The sequence below is a fragment of the Onychomys torridus genome, chromosome 1 (genome assembly GCF_903995425.1).
Source record: "Onychomys torridus chromosome 1, mOncTor1.1, whole genome shotgun sequence".
Classification (NCBI taxonomy): domain Eukaryota; kingdom Metazoa; phylum Chordata; class Mammalia; order Rodentia; family Cricetidae; genus Onychomys; species Onychomys torridus.
In genome coordinates, this window is record NC_050443.1 from 3374269 (window position 1) to 3394249 (window position 19981).

At 54.6% G+C, this 19981-nt stretch overlaps 1 protein-coding gene across 1 annotated transcript; it reads left to right on the forward strand.

Moving 5' to 3' along the window:
• Positions 1 to 246: 246 nt before the first annotated feature.
• On the forward strand, positions 247 to 18530 carry Epn1 (epsin 1). Its single transcript, XM_036195812.1, is given in 13 exon segments — positions 247 to 527; positions 2070 to 2173; positions 3556 to 3885; positions 9312 to 9561; positions 12277 to 12401; positions 12746 to 12820; positions 13349 to 13432; positions 15339 to 15380; positions 15382 to 15643; positions 15912 to 16022; positions 16159 to 16245; positions 17515 to 17772; positions 17924 to 18530. Coding segments are annotated over 11 exon segments (1731 nt in total). The 5' UTR covers positions 247 to 527; positions 2070 to 2173; positions 3556 to 3657; the 3' UTR covers positions 18133 to 18530.
• The last annotated feature ends 1451 nt before the right edge of the window (positions 18531 to 19981 follow it).

Sequence of the window (19981 nt, forward strand, 5' to 3'; positions counted from 1 at the left end):
TCCGCCCTTCTCTTTCGGTCGTGGGTGTGGAGGGTGGGACCCAAGGAGGTAGGCAGGCCTGGGAGTACCTTGGCGTCCGTGGTGGAGGGCTCAGGTGCAGCTCGGATGGTTCCCGCCTCTTCTCAGCTGAATGTGTTGATGCGGAAGTGACGTAGGGGTATACAGACGCAGTCCCGTGCGCCGGAAGTGATGCCAGGGAGGGTTTGCTCGCGGAAGTAGAGGCTGCCGGGCGAGGTGCAGAGGGCGGGGCGCGCGGGGTCACTTCCGCTTCCGGTCCGTCGCCACCTTCGGTTGCTTCCCGTCCGCTCGGCGGCTCCCCTCCCCCCGCCCGGCTCTCCGCGCCCCTCCCGGGCGCCGGGGCGGCGGGGCCGTCGCCGTGCGGCCCTCCGTGCGTCCGTGCGTCTGTGCGTGCGCCCGTGCGCACCTCTGCTTCCCGCAGCCCGGCGCGCGCTCCGCGACACCGAGGCCGAGCGGGGGCAGGGGGCTGACCGTCATGACCCCCGGGAGCCCGGTGTGAGTGGGCCGAGGTGAGAGAGGGGCGCAATGCTGGCCTCCGTCGCGGCGAGTCCGGCGTCCTGGCCCGGGCCGTGGCACGCGCGGGTCCAGCCAGCCTCGGAGCCGGTGTTCCAGCCGCTGATGGCTTGTGGCTGCTTTTTTACCACTGTGCCCGGGTCGGGTTTGCCTGCCGGTGTGTGTCTTTTCTGGGATTGTCAGTGTCCCCGTCTCGCGCGGTCCTGTTGCTTGTGTTGCCCTGCCTCTCTGTGTTTCGGTGTTCGTACAAAAGGGTTTGGAGATCCGAGTGCCGTGTGTTTGTGTCCTGGTTCGCTTCGTGTTCCTGTCAGGATGCCGTTCTTGTCCCTTGTGGGTTTCTCCGTGTCTTCATTTCCCCGGACCTGCCTCCCTCTGGTGCATACTTCTCTCCCGGTCTTCACGTCTCGTTTTTGTCACCATTGCTGTCGTCCCCCAGGCCCTAAGTTCCTTCCCAGGACCCTTTGGCTCTGGTTGAGGATGCTCCCGCTTTTCCCAGGTTTCTGAGGAATGGGTAGGAGCTCTGACTGTGGGATCCAGACGCTGCTGCTCGCCGGGTCTCCAGACCTCTCAGTTTACTAGTCTTATAAATGGAAGCGTTTCTAAACGGCAGACCCTGCACCACAGGGTCTCTGCACGTTACTTGAGGTGGTGCTTGTAAAGTGCTTAACTGTCTGGCCGGGAGTTAGGTGTTTGATTACTAGGAGCTCTGGTTATTATTATTAGAGATTTTGTTTCGCTTAGTGTTTGATACCAGTTATTTGAATTCCCCTGGGGAGAATTTCGCTGTGGTGTTTGCACTGTTTAATAAACATTTCTAAATTAATTAAATGTGGAAAACTGCCTCATTCTCAGCAGTATCTGTGAAATCTAGTATGTTTTTTTCGAACATGCTTGAAGTAGGTTGGTGTTAGGATAGCACATCTTTAGATGCCACCCTTTTGGAAATGGTTTTCTCTGATAATAATAGCAGGCCGGGGTACCGAGCGCCTACTATCTGTGGGGCACAGAACCAAGCCTTTTATATGTACACATCTTATTTAATCAGCAAGCCTGCCAGATAGCATCCCTCCGCTTGTTACACAGTTCAGTGAACTGAGGCACAAGGCACAAGGTTTGTTCTGCTGGTTGCTTCTGTGGCTGGGATTTGTGCATACGTTTTGTGTTGTTTTTAACCGTGTCTTGGGTATGTATGTATGTATGCATGCATGCATGCTTTTGTCTCAGTCTGGAACCCTGTGGGGTGTGTGTGTGGTGTGTGTGTGTGTGTGTGTGTGTGTGTGTGTGGTTTCGGGGTCCCTGTTGTTCTGCCCTCTGCCTTGCTGTCGCTTGCATTCTGTCTGAGTTTCTGTGTGCCTCTTCCCTTGCCACTCTCAAACGTTTGTCTCACTGTGTCTGCCTGGTCCTGTCTTAGGACCCAGCCACCTTTTTTTTTTTTTTTTTTTTTTTTGCCTAGTTGTGCCTGCTTGCAGGTGTTCCGTTCTCTGACCTGAGTTCAAGGCAGAGAGCAGCCTCTCCCATTCACCTATGTCTTCCTTCAGGTTGGATCATGGTAGGGCTCAGTAAATCTCCCTCCATGGCTTGTTGGAGAGACATAGACTGGTGATCGGAGCCTACTCTGGACCCAGGCTGCTCCAGTTGTGAGGTGTGTGTCCCTGGGCAAGGCGTTGATGTGTCCATGTTCCCTCCTGTGTAAAGAGGCTGTGAGTCACGGATTTGTAAGACTTGAATTGGTAGTGCACAGCACTTAATGGGTGCCTAGAAGGACGCAAGGGTTGTGGAAGTGCTCGTTAGTATTCCCCTCATTTGCCTGGTTCCTGCCCTTGATGCCTTTTCTCATTGGCTGGTCACAGCACAGGTTGAATTTATCGAGGTTGATTTAAAAGCATGGGTTTAATGGCACACACCTTTAATGCCAGCACTTGGGAGGGAGGGGCAGGGAGATCTCTCTAGTTACAGGACAGCCAGGGCTGTGTAGAGAGATGCTGTGTCAACTCCCCCCCCCCCCCCCAAGTATGAATTTGTAGAAGTAGTAAAATAGGTTTGTTTCCCAGTTGGATATTCTTTGGCATTTATTATCTAACCTTGGCTGAGTTTTTTAACTTCCATGAGGCTGTTGTCTGCATTCAGTATTAGATGCGATAATGTGTGCCTCATGGCACAGCTGGTACCCATGACTGGGGACTCCTACATTCCTTATCTCTCCTCCCTTGAGCCTGAGCTTTCCTCTCTGCCCTTGGGACATCCCCCAGCCTCCCACTGCCCCGGACACCACCTCTGGCTCCCCACCATTTCGTTAATGCCATCATGGCCTCTTCTGTCATGACTCTTGTCCTAGAGGTCTTTGCTTGTGTCCTCCTCCAGTTCCTTCCCGTACTGTTTATTGAGTGTTTTCCGGCACCAGCTTCTTTGTAGGGAAAAACCATATACAAACAGATTCGTTTCCACCACTATGGGTCTTAGGTCACCATAGCTTCAGAACCAGACAAGTAGGTTGAAGATCATAGGAATCCACTCATAAGAATCCCTTTATCATTGGCGATAAAGATGTCTGAGTTCAGGTCTGAGAAGATGTGTAGCAGTCTTGGTCGAGGAAGGAGGAGAATTTGTTAGCAGGAGAGGGGGCTCCCTGAGAGCTGACCAGCCTTTACTGAAACCTGTTTAGTAGGACCCTTATTTCACAGAACTTCATTTTGTACAGGAGAAAACTGAGGTCCAAAGTTTGAGGCCTGCCCTGTTAAGCCGAACTGGGGTATGGACTCGGGATGTCTGACATACCACTGCATGTTCTGCCTCAGCTGATCTGGGGCCCCAGGCAGGAAGAAGCTAGGCTTGTTTGAGGAACCGAAAGAAGGATGGGCTAACTTTAAGACAGAGGTTAGCAGGGGAGGGAGTCTTCTTAGCCACTTAGCATCTTGTCTTCCTCAGGAGTGCTGGGGAACCTCCAGAGTGGGAGGCTCGGGGACAGCTTGGGTGCTGGCCTGTCTGTGTTTCCTTTGTGTTTCCAAAGATTCTCTCCCTCTTCAGATGTGGTGATCTACCAGCATCCATTGCGGTCTCCCTCTGTGAGTCGCCTCACCTCTCCATGCCCCAGGGGGCTGGTGCCCCTTGATACCACTACTGGGCAAAATGTCGACCTCATCGCTTCGGCGTCAGATGAAGAATATCGTCCACAACTACTCAGAGGCTGAGATCAAGGTCCGGGAAGCCACAAGCAATGATCCCTGGGGCCCATCCAGCTCCCTCATGTCAGAGATTGCTGACCTCACCTACAATGTTGTGGCCTTCTCCGAGATCATGAGCATGATCTGGAAGCGGCTCAATGACCACGGCAAGAACTGGAGGCACGTCTACAAGGTCAGCACCTGGGTGTGGTTCCTTGGGGCAGGAGGACAAGAGCACAGCAGCCTGTGCCTTGCCTAGCGCCCCTCCCTCTTCTCAAGAGGGAGCGGTTCAAGACTGTTCTCGTATGTTAACTCTTGGGAACAGATAGAGTCCTCCTCAGTATCTCTGGGGCATTGGTTCCTAGGTCCCCACTTGACCAGAGTCTGATGGTGGTCAAGTGTCTTCTATAAAATGGTGCAGTTCTTGTGAACGGCCGGGTGACATCTTTTAAGTGTCTGTGGGTGCTTACAGCACCTAGTGCAATGCAGATGGTGTGTGGTGTGCTGCTACACGGTGTCATTAAGGGAATAATGAAGGAGGGTGCATTCTGTACAGATAGGTGTTTCTCTAAACTTACCTGTCTTCCTTTGGTCTTTCTGTGCAGCTCAGGCTGGTCTAGAATTTGCAGCGCTCCTTCTGCCTTCTGATGGCTTCTGAGCTCGCAGGCCTGTGTCGCTGCACAGACAGACACGTTTATTCATTTAGTGAGGCTCTTTTGAGATTGGGTCTTACAGAGCCCAGGCTGCCTCTGAACTCTGCAGCTGAGTGTGAGCCCCTGATCCTTCAGTCTTTGATTTGTTTGTTTGTTTTTGAGCAGTTCCCGGCTTCTGAAAGCCACCTCTGTCCGCTCTGAGATGGGTGCTTCCACTGCACAGATGGCCCTGAACTGTGGGCACGTTGGTACAGCACATGTGATCTCAGTCGCCTTCCCCGTTGAGGTTATGTGGATGTCAGGTTCACTGGCATGTATTGACCTGCTGGGAAAGGCTGAGCCTCGGTCGGTCGGGAGCAGATAACAGGCTTGTCCAGCGTTGTATGCAGTAGGGAGATAAAGTGGAGCACAGGGGAACTTCGGGGCAGTGGAGACGTGTTGTGTGTTTTGTTGCTTGTCATACCGGGTTTTAAACCTAGGGCTTCACATACATTAGGCAAACACTTTATCATTTATTTACATTCTCAGCCAGGTTTTACTTGTTATTCTTAGATAAAAGTTTTGCTGAATTGCCTTGGCTGGCCTCTCACTCGCTCTGTAGTCCAAGTAGGCCTTGAACTTGTGAACTTCCTCAGTCTCCAAAGTAGCTGGAGTTACAGGCCTACACTTCCAGGCTGTGGTGGTGTTTTGCTTTTTTAAGCAAAACTGCTGTTAATATTCTGATGTGCTTGCTTTTTTCTGGTGCTGGAGTTGCTGGGTCAGAGGGCACATGGATATGTAAGTTTAGTAAATGTGGTTTTATGCGTGAGGAATTAGGTACCCCAGTCTTAGGAGGCTTTCTTTAGAAGGAAATGCATCGGGGCGGTACTGAGCAAATGGGTTTCAGGTTGGACCATTGCTCTTAGGGAGTGGGGGACCCGCTACTGCCTCCCACACCTTGGTCCCTCTGTTCAGAGGTAAGGGAATGGGCTGGGGCCAGCTACCTGAATTATGATGTTGATCATGGGACCTCAGGCCAGTTGCTGGACTGCCTTCCATGGCGAGGAGTCACTGCTTCTGACTCGGACCCCCAGGTTAGTCCCCGATATCTCCCTGCTTTGGAGGGTCCACTCTCCATCTCAGGGGACAGACTGAGGCACCAGCTCTAATGGCCCTAGTTTAAAGTCTACATGTCTTGGACTATCTGAGAGACTTCCTGTCAAGGTAGGATGGTTTTCTCTGCTTCAAGATGAGGAGACATAGTACCATCTGCATACTGAAGTGGAGAGTTGAGGCCTGCTTCATGCTCATCACGACATACCAAGATTGGCCATTGCTTGCATTTAGTCATTGACGCAGGTCCTTACTGGTCTTAGAGTGAAAACCTAGCTGGCCTTTACTCTGCTGGGACCTGGGGAAAAGCCCATTGTCACAAGCAGGCCTTTGCTGGGGTGAGGAGGAGGAGGGCTGCAGGGCTTTAGTGGGGATGGAGTGGCCCTGGAGTGCAGACCCTTCCTGATTAATGGCTGAGACTGTGCTGCTCGGGGCCCAGAATAGTGAGGCGCCTTAGATAGGACCAGGGAGCTCAGAGTATGCTGCTCTAGTGCCCGGAGGTGGTATATGGCAGGGAAGTGCAGGTTGGGCTGTGGCTGCCTCTGGAGGTTGTGGAGGTCCAGGAGGGGCCGTCTTCATGTTCCCATGGTCATTTCTGTTTCTGGCCTTCCCGTGGCTCCATCCCTCAGGCAGCTCTCAGGCAAGTAGAGGGTGGCCTGTTGTAGTTGGAGGGACCAGTGGAGGATCCTGTAGCCTCCACCAGTCAGAAAAGACTTCCTGAAAGAGACTGCCAGGCTGCTCACAGGTCCCGATGATGATTTTTTTAAATATAGTCCTGGTCGTCCTGGAACTCACAATGTAGATCAGGCTGGCCTCAAACTCACAGAGACCCACCTGCCTCTGCCTCTCGAGTGCCAGGATTATAGGCGTGAGCCACCATACCTGGCTTTCAAGGGTTCTTTCAAGATAGATTTACCAAAATATGATTCGTGTACAGAAAAATCTCCCCTTTCTAGGCACAGTCTCTGGCTTCTGACAGATGTTCTCGTTTCTGTGATCCAGACATCATGCTTGCCCCTGAACTCTAATTGTGCGGCCCCCTTGGCAGGGCTTCTGGGGATCTGGGCTTTGAATGCTTGCACTTGTCTATCCCAATGTGGCCGTGCTGGTATCCTGCTTGCTTTGAATTTCTGGTTCCTTATGCTGTGCTGGGGCTCTTGCTTGTACCGTCTTTCCTGGCGAACAGTGTGGGTCTAGTCACCCTCATGGAGAAAGAATATGCACTTTAGGGGCCTAGCAGTTTGGGAGTGGGGAACTATAATCCACCCCTTTGTCTGATGTTCTCAGAGGAACACGGGACTCAGTCTCCCCAGTCCTTATCTTAGACTAACTAGAAGTCAGCCGAGTGCAGGCTGTGGGTCAGTCCTGTGCACAGCCTGCTTTGTAAGTCAGGTTCTATGGGAACATGGCCAGGCCCTTGCAGCTACCCTGTGGGATAGTTGGACAGAGACTGTGCGGTGTGAAAATGGGAAATAGTTATCACCAGGACCTTTATAGGGAATGGAGCTGACCCTGTTTCAAATGTTCGTTGTAATATAGGAGGACATCTTGGTGGAACTGGTTTAAAACTTAACAAGCTCCATGGGCTCTCTATTTGGGATCATCCAGTTCAGTTGCCCACATTCAAACAAAATTCCAAGCTTTTTATTGAGGAGAAGCTGGTCAGCTAAATCATGAGTGGGCTAAACCTGATGAGCTTGTGCTGGAGGTGCACAGCTCTGGAGCCTCCTCCTAGAGGGAGATAGAGGACCTGTTCTGCTCCCTAGGAGGCTTCCTCGTGACAGCCCTCCCCAGGGACACTGTGGATGTCTGTGAACTCTCTCCTGGAACTTCTTAGGTATGGGACCAGTGATGTGTGGCTTCTGGGGTCTCGTCCCATGCTCACCAGGGCTGGGGTGGTGATCTCTGCTTGTCTGTGTAGTTGCGTGTAGCCAGTGTGTCACTGATACAACACCGATGCTCTGTTGTTGGGTGGTCCCAGTGCCCCTGCAGCAGTTGCTGTAAGTGGCACAGTGCCTGGGCATTTGGGCGGTTCCCTGCTTCGTAGTCTTTAGCTGCAATTCCAAAGTCCAGAGAGCTGAAGTTTGAGGGCTTCTCACAACTGTGTGGCACAAAGGGCGATGTTCTCTGAAGTGAAGCCGTTTATATACTTTGCTCCTGGCCTGTTTTGTGTGGCTGTTGGCAGAACCCCCTCTGACGACATGTGCAGGTGTGCCCTGGTGCAGTGACTTTGTGGTCCCAGTCAGGAAGATTCTGGATTCCAAAGCACCAGGCCCCCAGACCTGCCTCTCTGCCTCTCCTCTTGGGGTGTAACCATGTGTAGAAATCTTTCTCCTCTGAGAGTAAACACTGCCTGCTGCCAGGGCCAGTTGCGGACTAATCAGATGTAAATACCGAGAGCCTTTCCAAAGCTGGGTGGTGGCATGTACCTGTAATCCTAGGTCTCAGGAAGTTGAGACCTACTGTGAGTTCTGAGGCCAGTGTCGTCTACACAGCAAATCTGTCTGTCTTTTGCACCCCCCCCCCATTACAAAACTTTAATGAGGTGCAGCATTGTTTTATGGCAGTTTTCACCATTTAGATAGGTAGCGCTTAGCTCCTGTGGCTGCCTCCTGTGTCCCATTTCTTCCCCTTCCATCCTACATCTGAGTTTGGGGGCTCCATGAAGTCTCTGCAGTCACCTGTAGAACCTAAGGCGTGCTTTTCTCCTTGGTCAGTGGCTGAGCCTTTTTCAGAGTCTTCTAGGGACCATGACGTTGCTCTGGAAACAGGCCTCGAGTCTGGTCTTCCCTTGGGTTGGTTATTTATTTCAGTGGTTTAGGATTTATTTAATTTTACTTCATCTGTACGAGTGTTTGCCTGTGTCTATGTGTGTGGAGCGCTTATGTGGCTAGTGCCTGCAGAGGTCAGAAGAGGGCATTAGGCCCCTGGCACTGGAATATATATGGTTGTGAGTCACCATGTCGGTGCTGGGAATGGAACTGGGGTCCTCTGCAAGAGCAGCACGTACTCTTAACTGTTGGGCCGTCTCCAGCCTCTGGGTTATTATTTCTATTTTTTCCTTAAGTACTTAATTTCATTTTTCTGAAAAGGGCATTTGTTTGCATATTACAAAATAGGAAGGATACCAAAGGATACAACTGAGCGGTAGTGCTTCTGCTCCGAGCTGTCATTCCTGGTGTTGTGTCTGGCTTGGCTTGGGTGCTTTATCCTTTCTGAGAAAGCCTAGGACTAGCGGCCTCCTGTATCATCTCATCCCTCTAGGAGCAGGCCATCTCCTCATCCTTAAGACTTCCTGCACTTTTTAGTTTGCTTTGGCTCTGTTGCTTCGGATTTCGCCTTCAGGATGTGGGATGTGTTTTGTGGTCCTAAGTGATGCCCAGGGTGGCTGTCATCCTGTCTTCGGTGATGTTGTCAACTGAACTGCGTAGAGCCCACGCACAGCAGTCAGCTTTTTGGAGTGACCAGTTCAGAGGCATCTGGTGCACTCAGTGCCGGCAGCCACACCTCTGGCTGCTAGATGCACGTTTCCTTTAACCCCCCCCCCCCCATTGAATGTCCCCCACTCATACTTGTCTCCTGGCACCCACGATCTCCTCTGTCTGTCTGAATTAGTCTTTTCTGGACATTTCACACCCATGGGACCACACATTGTGTGGCCGTTGTGTCTAGCTTCTCATGGAGCGCAGTGCATTGTGGCTCATGGCAGCCCATGTCCCCCCACTCCTCTCCCTTTTAGGTCTGTTCCACACTCTACTGTGGGTTATGAGACTTGAACGTGGGCAGCTGCCCCAGGGCCCAAATGCTTCCACAGCCTTTAGTCCCTCTGCTAGCGGAGTTCAGTGTCAGTGACTGGTGTACCTGCACCTTGCAGGCCATGACGTTGATGGAGTACCTCATCAAGACTGGCTCTGAGCGTGTGTCCCAACAGTGCAAAGAGAACATGTATGCTGTGCAGACGCTGAAGGACTTCCAGTATGTGGACCGTGATGGCAAGGACCAGGGGGTGAATGTGCGGGAGAAGGCCAAGCAGCTGGTGGCTTTGCTGCGTGATGAGGACCGGCTTCGGGAGGAGCGCGCCCACGCGCTCAAGACCAAGGAGAAACTGGCACAGACTGCCACGGGTGAGGTTTCTCTCCCACTCCTGGAAGTCCCTGACAGCTAGGGGCTGTCCTGTGTTCCCGTGGGCCCGTTCCAGCTGATCCACCCTTTTCCTTCCTTGTGTGATGGCCTCAGACTCTAGAAGTTTCATTCAGCTTGCCTGCAATTTTGCTGAATGCCTCCTTTGGGCCCAGGCGTGTCCAGACCCCGAGGGCAGCCAGCAGAGTCCCTGACCCCTGCCCTGGTCCTTGGAGTGTCTGAGCAGGTGCACCCACATCTTGTCAGGTTGTGTGGGGCTCGGGACTCCCAAGGTACAGGCTTAGGCCAGCCCCTGATGGGGACACTCGTGCCCGAGGGAGCTGCCATTCTGGTCTTCTGTGGCTTGTCCTTCTAGCTAAAGGGCAGTGCAGAGGCCCGAAGGGCACAGAAAGGAGGTCGACACCATGGTGCGGGGCTTGGCCAGGGTCACGGCGAGGCCTGGGCGTTTACTTTTAGAGATTTTAGAATGTTGTTTGTGGGTGGTGACGAATATTTGAGAGGAACGCAAGCGGCGTAAAGCGAAAGTGCGTCCCGTGTCGTACGGCTGTGCTCTCCCTAGTGACATGTTCGGTGGCAGCTGTGGGCTTTCATTTTATCACGGTCCAGGAGAGTGAGGAGAGTGGGGGCGAACACTTGGGCTTGCATGTGGTTGTGGGGCTGCCCTGGGGTGAGCTGTGTGGGGCCTTCCAGGGCAGATGGAGCCTGCCTTCTGTCTGGTGCGTCAGCGTTGGTGTCAGCGTTGGGCCGCTGACACTGTGGGATGTGCTCAGGCAGGGTTTAGACCTGGGGGCGCAGTGGAAGGAAGGACCAGCTGGGGGGGTAGAGAATGGAGGGTGAGGAGGGCAGGCCCTAAGGTAGGACGGGCTGGGCTGAGGAGGCTTGTCTGTAGCAAGGAGCATGCCTGGTTGGCTTCATGGAAGACGTGTGGTATGCATGCATATGTGTGTATGGGGTTGCACATGTGGGCAGATGGCTGTGCACTCATACCCACGTGTGTGGAGCCCGGTGTTGGTCCTCTGCACCTTGTTCTTTTTGACGCATGGTCTCAGTCAAACCCAGAGCTCACTAGTATGCCAGCTAGTCTTGTGAGCCAGCTTGCTCTGGAGAGCCTCTGTCTGTCTTCCTAGGCGGGAATGACTAGTGTCAAGTCTAGCCAGCATTCAGGTGGGTTCTGGGGACAGGAACTCGGGTCCTCACGCTTGTGCAGTAAGTGCTTTTAACCACTAAGCCATCTTCCTAGTTTCTACAAGGAGCGTTTCTCAGCTGTTAGACATGGCCAGGCTCCTGAGGGGCCAGATACTTGAACACCTTGAGCTTTGTTGACAAAGGAGGAGCCTAAGGCACATGCTTCTCCCAGTTCACACACAAATGAGGATCGGAGCCGGGTCACGTGCTCTCTACACTCCCACCATGGACTCTGAAACTGGCATTGACCTTCTTGTTTGTTTGTTTGTTTGTTTTTCGAGACAGTTTCTCTGCGTAGCCCCGACTGTCCTAGAACTTGCTCTGTAGCCCAGGCTGGCCTCAAACTCAGAGATCCGCCTGCCTCTGCCTCCTGAGTGCTGGGATTAAAGGCATGTGCCACCACCGCCTGGCATGAGCTGGAATTTCTTAATGCCTTTTCTGTATGTCTTGACATGCTCTTTTGTTTTCTTTCTCAGCCATTTAAAGAGCCGGCTTTGGCTATGGGCCAGAGTCTGCTGACCCATGTCCCAGAGCAAGCTGCTTGGAGAGGAAGGAGGGCAGCCACAGGGAGTGTGGAGCTGGGTGGTTGGTGTGGGCAGCTCTCCGGCTGTTGGTTGATGTCTATTTCCTCATGAGGCATGAAGGCCTGAAGTGGGGCCTTGAGGATCAGTACATACAACCTGGGTGGGAGCCTTAAGGTATTTGCACAGAGGTTTGGGATGGGGTAGGGATTGCCAGCACCCACCTCTTGAGGCTAGCCCCTAGGACCTGTTCTAGGGTGGAAGTGCTTGGGGGCAGGTGCGGACAGCTTCCTGTGGTGTGTGGAGCTGCTCTGAAACACTGCAAGTTAGAGAGCCTGCCCTCTTGGCAGAGAGAGTCAGGAACCACCGTGGAGCCTGCAGACAGTGCCGGTGGCCGGCTGACGGGCACATGGTGGCAGGACTGAGGACTGATGAAAGATGCTGACTGTAGGGCCTGGGGTCTCGGGCCTCCTCTCGGGAGCACACCATTGAGCTCCCGCCTTCTGCTGGCCCTGGAACCTCTCTTGAACTTAATGTGGCCTGTCCCTCCTCTCTCCTGGTTCTCTTGACACCAAGGGTTCTTGTTCCCTTCCTTGGGTTCCAGAGTCTGGACAGATGTTGCCTTCCTTCTTAAGCTCCAGCTGTTCCTGCCAGGGCTGCAGGTCTGCCTGGCAACGAGGCTCTTGTCTGCTCTCTTGGCAGTTCTCCTAGCCTGGGAAACCAGGGAGGCTCCCTCTGGAGGCCTGGGCCCTGCTGTCCTGCAGCGCCCAGGTCTTCCTTTCCCTTAGCAGCCGATGGCTGTTCTGAGGGTAGGGCTACCCTTTGGCCTTCCCTGGGCTCTGGCTCCATTCATTTCCCTCCCAGTTTGGCCCCTAAAGGCCTGGGGAGGGGGCAGTGTGCCGGGGCCTGGGCCGCAGCCCCATCCATGTCTGTCTGTGGGTTCCCAGCTCCTGGTCTCTGGTCCATCTGTGTCTTACTGTCTCCCGTCTCCAGCCTCCTCAGCAGCTGTGGGTTCTGGACCACCCCCTGAGGCAGAGCAGGCCTGGCCGCAGAGCAGTGGAGAGGAGGAGCTGCAACTCCAGCTGGCCCTGGCCATGAGCAAGGAGGAGGCTGACCAGGTATGGGGCGCCGCGGGGGGGGGGGGGGGGCTCTGTTCTGCCATCTTGTCCTCATGCCTCGCCCGCCTCACTCTCCACCTGCTCTCCCTCTCCTTGCCCCTGCTCTCTCTCTCCTGGTGCTTCTCGCTCCTCCATCTCTAGCTCCTTGCTCCCGGGAGGCTGTCCTGCCCTTCGGCAGTCAGGTGCACAGCTGCCTTCTCTGCCCGTCGTCACCGACTAGGGAAAAGCCCTGTCCCTTCCTTTCTTGACCTCGCTCAGCCCTGGCCTGCTGTCCCTGGGCGGCCTGCCTCTCTGACTGGTGCTCTGGCTTCCCCTGCCCTGCCCTCATACTTTCTCTCCGCCAGCCCCCGTCCTGCGGCCCCGAGGATGACGTCCAGCTCCAGCTGGCCCTTAGTTTGAGCCGAGAGGAGCATGATAAGGTCAGAGCGGCCTCCCTGCCCTCCCACGGCTTCCCTCACTCCTTGTCCCTCCTGAAGTGCCCCCCTGGATGCAGGTGTATTCACTCTCAGCCCTCAGTCCAGCAGCTTTAGCTGTAGACACCTTGGTCCAAACAGAAGCCAGGGTGGGCACCCCGGACACTGGGTAGATCTGCTGCAGCTCTCTGGGGGTGCAAGCATCCCTAAGTCCTGACCTCAGCAGCAGGCCGGAGTGAGAGGGTCACCTGAGCTGTTTTCACACACCAGGTTTGGCCAGCCCTTCCATAGCACTGTGTACAGCCCCTTCCCTCTCTAGAGCACACCGCCCCTCTGCCTCCTGCCTGCCCTACCTTTGACCCAGGTGTCCCATCCACATTCCATACATTGTCCACATCCCATTTTTATTTCTCCATTTTCGTTTTCAGAGTGGGAGAGGGGTGGTTGGGGTGGGGACTTCCAGGCTGGGCCAGCTGTCCTCTCGTGGCTTACGGTCTGAGCCCTACCGTGTCTGGCTGCTTCCGCCTCCCATAGGAAGAACGGATCCGACGTGGGGATGACTTGAGGCTGCAGATGGCAATAGAGGAGAGCAAGAGGGAGACTGGAGGCAAGGAGGAGGTGAGTGCTCAGAGGGTGATCCCGTCAAGGAAGGGCCAGGTCAGAAGCCTGTTCTGCCCCACTGCCTCCCCTGTGGCCCAGGAGGCTGAAGGAAAGAGGGCCTAGAACCATAACCACAGGCTGACCGGCTGAGGCAGGACATGGGGCTCGTCTGTCCATGCATATGTTTTGCCGGATGCCATCCAAAGATCCTACCTGAGCCTCCCCAGACCAAGGCACCGAAGAGTTGGTCTGCCACGCCTGTGCGCTCAGCTGTGTGGCAGCCTTTCTGGATCCTGCTCACGTCTGGTCACGCACAGTTGTTTTCTCATGGTTCTGCGTGTAGACAGGGTTAGGCCAGGCAGGCTTTCCAATCTTCCTGTCAGGACGAGCTGCACTTGGGGCTGAGGCAGCAGCAGCAGCAGCAGCATTGTAGCTACCCCTAGTCAGTGTTCTGTCCTGAGTGTCTTTATAACTCTGCATACCCTGAGCCTAACTGCTTCCAGATCAGGTCATAAAGAGTAGGCTTGTTTCCATGTGATTAGCCAGTGAGACTTTTTCCTTTTTGAGTCACCGTCTCATGTAGCCCAGGCTGGCCTTCAACTCTGTGTAGCTGGGATGACCCTGAATTTCTGATCCTTTCTTCTCTACCCCTTGAGTGCTGAGATGTATATGCATGTGCTGCCATTGCGTGATTTTGTGCATGGCTGGGGATTGAACCCAGGGCTTTGTGCATCCCAGACAAGTACTTTGTGAGCTCCAGCCCCAGTTCCAATGTGCCTCTCTTGCCGATGTGGCTTTCTTGATAGGCAGCAGTGTCTGCTCAAGCTGGCCTTAGGCCTGGGAGGTCCTGCATCTGGCTGTGGGAGACTCACTTGTTTCTGCCTCTGCCCTTTACACTCTGAGTGTAAGTGTGGCTACTTGGGGAAGGCCTGGCTGTCCTCTCTCTGAGGCTGTTTGCCTCCTGGGTACTGATGGGAGAGAGTGTGTGTGTGTGTGTGTGTGTGTGTGTGTGTGAGAGAGAGAGAGAGAGAGACAGAGACAGAGACAGAGAGACAGAGAGAGAGACACAGAGAGACACACAGAGAGACAGAGAGCGCGGGCGAGCATATGTAGGCTATCTCCACTGTCAGGCGAGGGCTGTAGTTGGCAGCTTTTCATGCCTGCCCACAGCTCACCAGGCATTGCTTAAGTGTCTGCACGTGGACAGGCAGCCGTTGGCAGGCGGCATTGCGTGGGAGTCGCTGCAGGACAGTGACGTGGCATCAGGAGGAATAATGGTCAGGGTAACCTGGTGGGGGCTCAGGGAAAGCGTGCTGTGGGGAGAGCTGGGTGGTTAGAGGGCTGGAGAGATGGCTCAGAGGTTAAGAGCACCGACTGCTCTTCCAGAGGTCCTGAGTTCAATTCCCAGCATCCACATGGTGGCTCACAAACATTTATAATGAGACCTGGTGCCCTCTTCTGTATACATAATAAGTAAATAAATTAAAAAAAAAATTAAAAAAAAAAAAAAGAGCCAGGCGGTGGTGGTGCACACCTTTAATCTCAGCACTCGGGAGGCAGAGGCAAGAGGTCAGCCTGGGATACAGAGTGAGTTCCAGCACAGCCAGGGCTGTTTCACAGAGAAACTCTGTCTCAAAAAACAAAACAGAACAAAAAATCAAGGCACACGGTGGGTGAGGGAAGGCTTTGCAGTTCTGCTTGTCGCAGGGAGGAGGGCTTCACCTCGGTCTTCACTCACAGCCCCTGGTTGCTGTGCAGGGAACAGGATGGGGCCCTTTGGAGGAAGACCTGGGTAGGAGTGGCCAGGTGGGGGAATTGGGCACATAGATGGTAGGCAGATCTGGGTTGAGGAGAGGAGGTGCAAGCGGTGGCCTCCTGACTGTCTCTGGTTCTCTCCTCATGTCCCTTTCTTCTTTTCCCACAGTCCTCTCTCATGGATCTTGCTGACGTCTTCACGGCCCCAGCCCCCCCCACAGGCCTCTGACCCCTGGGGGGGCCCAGCATCTGTGGCTCCTGGCATCCCTCCAGCTGCTTCTGCTTCTGACCCTTGGGGGGGACCTGCTGTCCCTCCAGCTGCTGATCCTTGGGGTGGTCCAGCCTCCACGCCAGCCTCTGGGGATCCCTGGAGGCCTGCAGCCCCCACAGGGCCCTCTGTTGACCCCTGGGGTGGGACCCCAGCTCCTGCAGCTGGAGAGGGGCCCACCCCTGATCCGTGGGGAAGCTCTGATGGTGAGCACCACCATCTGCTTTTTTGCATCCCCTTGGGCCAGCTGTCCCTTTACGAAGGGATGTCCTGGGCACAGTGAGGGCCATGAGATGGCTAGGGCAGGGGGAGAGCGGGCTTGGGAGTCTATATGTCTGAAGTTGAGTAAGGAGGCTGTCCAGGGACAAGGGGTGGGGAGGGAGGTTTGTGTGTGTGTGTGTGTGTGTGTGTGTGTGTGTAGGCAGAAGGCCTGGAAGTGGGGCTGGTCATTGATATGCCTCCTTCCTCATCTAGGTGGGCCCCCCGTCAGTGGACCCCCTTCTTCTGACCCCTGGGCACCTGCCCCGGCTTTCTCTGACCCCTGGGGAGGTTCACCTGCCAAGCCCAGCAGCAACGGCACTGCAGGTACTGGCTGCCCTGTGCTGGGCTGGGGCGGCGTTCTGGGTATGAATGCTGAGTTTATCTGGACCCCGAGGGTGGAGGAAGTTGAGGTAGCGCCTCAACCAGGCAGGTGCTGAGCGGAACATCTTGGGCCCCACAGCAGTTGGGGGCTTTGACACAGAGCCTGATGAATTCTCAGACTTCGACCGACTTCGCACTACCCTGCCAACCTCTGGGAGCAGCACGGGTGAGTCACCCCTCCTCCTGACTCCCCAGGAGCCCCTATACCTGGTTTTCCCTTCTCCCTGTGCTGCACCGGGTGCCTGCTGTACTTGAGGGTACAGGGTGTAGGATGCACAGGATAGAGTGAGTCAGAGCCAGCCACCCTCTTTGCAGAGATGTGTGACTGTGGAAATCCCATCCACATACTCTTGTCTGACTTGTGTGTGTCTCTGGGTCATTCACTGAGGGGGATGAAATTGGAGAAATGGAGAAATGGCATCAGTATGCTGACCCCTGCCTTGTGTTACTCACTTTTTTCTCCCTGGCTGTCTTCTGCTTAACCATGAGGCTCTGAGGAGCAGACAAGCACACTCACTTTGGTTACGGCTGTAGGCTGAGTCAGGTCTTGACAGCAGATACCCCAAGTGTGAGCCTGGGCCTCCTTGAATGTCTTACCGAAGCCACTCTCGGGGGGCTGGTTATTGCCGGTCACTTTTTCTTTTGAGATAGCATATTGCTAGGTTACCGAGGCTGTCCTTCAACTTGTGACCCTTCTGCCTCAGCCCTGGTGTCTGCAATTACAGATGTATTCCCCACACTCTGCTTTTTCTTTTCTTGTGACCCTGGGATTGAATCCCAGTTGTCCATGCTAGGTACATAAGTGCCTTACCGTTGAGCTACATCCCCAGCTCTCTGCTTAGTTATTCCCCCCCCCCCCCCCCCCCCCAGATCTTGCTATATTCTATAGCTCAGGCTGGCCTTGAACATGTGATCCTTCTACCTAAACCTCCCAAGTGCTGGGATTATAGGCTTGTACCCCTGGGCTTGGCTGTATTTCCTTTATTTAAGCTAGCTTCCATTGAGATGCTGGTTGTGGTGTGGAAATGTGTTTCCATTTGTTAATTTGCAGAGGAAAAAGTCTGCCCTGCACCCTGTGGATGTCACAAACTATCCCAGGGTCATGGGTGTCTGCCAGGTTTCTTTTGCACAGTAAAATGTCATATGGGTTCTGTAGCTGGAGGATTCTCCTGGGGGCTGCTCCTTTGAGACTGCTGGTGTCCCCTAGCAGCCATCAGAGACTGTACTTCCTGAAACTGTCACTGTGACTTGTCCTGACATTGATTCTGTCGTTCCTTCTACCTGTTCACGACAGTAAGATCCTCATAGTTGTGAGTCCAGGCGCAGCTCAGCTGCCACAGTGCACCTCTGTCCCTTCCCGAGTCTTCACCCTCACCCGCCCCCCACGCAGAGTGGACCTGCTGGTCCCTCCGAGCACTGTTGTGGCTTCTTCCAGGGGAACTGGAATTGCTCGCAGGAGAGGTGCCCGCCCGCAGCCCTGGAGCGTTTGACATGAGTGGGGTTGGAGAGTCTCTGGCTGAGACTGTGGGGAGTCCCCCACCTGCTGCGACCCCAACTCCCACCCCTCCCACACGGAAGACTCCGGAGTCATTCCTAGGCCCTAATGCAGCCCTCGTGGACCTGGACTCACTGGTGAGCCGGCCAGGCCCCACACCGCCAGGAGCCAAGGCTTCCAACCCATTCCTGCCAAGCGGTAAGTGTAGAAGGTGGACTCCTGCATCCTTGATCCTCCCTCTGGCCCCCGAGCAGAAGTCTCGTGGAGCAGGCATGTTTCTCTCCACACAGACACTGGACAGACAGCATTTGCTGACTGCTTCTGTGTCTGTCACTCCTTCTCCTTGCAGGAGCCCCGGCCACCGGCCCCTCCGTCACCAATCCTTTCCAGCCAGCACCCCCTGCAACGCTCACCCTGAACCAGCTCCGGCTCAGTCCTGTGCCCCCAGTTCCTGGAGCGCCACCTCCCTACATTTCTCCTCTTGGTGGAGGCCCTGGCCTGCCTCCTATGATGCCCCCGGGCCCCCCAGCCCCCAGCACTAATCCCTTCCTCCTATAATCCAGGGTAGGAGGGAGGCCTGGTTCAGCTGGCTTCCCCGATTTCTGTTCCCTGGGAGATCAGTGTTGTGAGTGCATGTGAAATGGGGGACCCTCCCCCCAGTGCCCTTCCCCCTCCTGGGGCCCACTCACACTACACCCTCTTCCCAAGTCCCCAACCCACCTCCTCCTGAGAAAAACTGGACATGGGGGATGGGGAGGGGAGCCGGCCAGAGGAGGACCTTTTCTGTGGCATTAGATGGGGGAGGGACAGCTGGGGTTCCCCCACCCATTCCACCTTCCTCTAAACTCCTGACAACCCCCAATCAGTGTTTGAGCCTCCTCGTTCCCTTGGCACCCCTTGGTGAATCCTTGGTGATGATTTTGGCAACTCCGGGAATAAATGGCAATTCTCATGGGTGTGGCTCTCCCAATTTCCCATCCACTCCTCATGTGTCCCTGAGAAGCTCCTCTTCCAGGGCAGACTCAGGGTTGGGACTGAGTCACCTCTTGACATCATCTGGGAGCTAACCTTTCTGAAGCATGGATTTCCTGACTCAGTTCCTGGAGCTGGGGTGAGCTGGGTGAGGGCAGGCAGGGCCTGGGCTGTGGCCCTTGCCAGGGGCACTCAACCTCGTGAGTGTCACAGAGCAGCCCCACCTGGGAGCTAATAGAGTCCTTGAATGCCAGGCTTCAGAGAGATGCTGTGTCTGGGCTCACATGTTGAAGTCAGATGCTGAGGGTGGTGATGGTATTAAGAATTTTTACCGGGTTGGGGATTTAGCTCAGTGGTAGAGTGCTTGCCTAGCAAGTGCAAGGCCCTGGATTTGATCATCAGCTCCACAAAAAAAAAAAAAAAAGAATTTTTACCAAGAAATCGTAATGCTGAACACACGTCACTGAGTCCTGCACAGGGATTAGCCTCTGCTGGCTGAACCCAGTGGTCCATCAGATGGCATCTCTTGGCCATTGATAAGTATGTGTTCTTGTCATGTACCCGACCACATGTGATAACTATGTCAGTAGGTGGGTGGCCCTGCCAACTTGCATGTTCAGATAGGCATTTGCCAACAGAGTCATTCCATGCATCCTGGACTTTCCGTTACTCCCCAGGTCAGGTCCTGACTGCCGGGTTCTTTTTAACGGTTCCATTGGTTGAAGGCTGGGTGGGAGTTGGGCCAGTGCGGAGGTCAGACCACTCTTGCTTCTCTTGTGGAGGCTCACGGTGAGATGGATAGCCACATCACCATGACTCTTGTTACCATGCTGGAGCCTAGAGCAGCACCCAGGCCAGTTACAGTACTCCAAAAGAGTACCTGGAGAAGATGTACCTGGGAGACTGTAGTCAAGGACATCATGAGTGCTTTAGAGATGACTCGGGCGGGCGGTAGGTACCCTACATATAAGCTGTGGAGCAAAAGTGTCCTGGCCCGAGTCATTTGGTTGGGACCATTGCTGACTGTGGAGTGGCTCCTGACACTGACAACAGGGAGCACACTGGTCCCCATCTGTTCCCTCTTCTGGGCCAGGGGTGCTGGGGAGGGTGAAGTGGATGGTGGAAGTGGCTGCCACTCCATAGACAAGGAGGCTGTCCCCAGGGGGCACTGACTGGTGCTCCGACATGGCCTGGTTGGTTTGGTAGATGTTTACCTGGTTGAGCAGTCCACTTGAGTGCTCTGGGTGTGCTGGGAGGTGTGCCCAACTGCCCTCTGCTGGAACTTCCTGAAGCCCCTCTGCTCTGGGCCCTGCTTCAGGGGGAGGGGTTCCTAGGGCAGTCCAGTTTGGCTGTGAAGGCAGGAGGGTCCTTTATCTTGTGGGCTGAGTGAATGACTTCATGGTTGGGTGACCACTCAGGTCAGACCTTGTGCCCC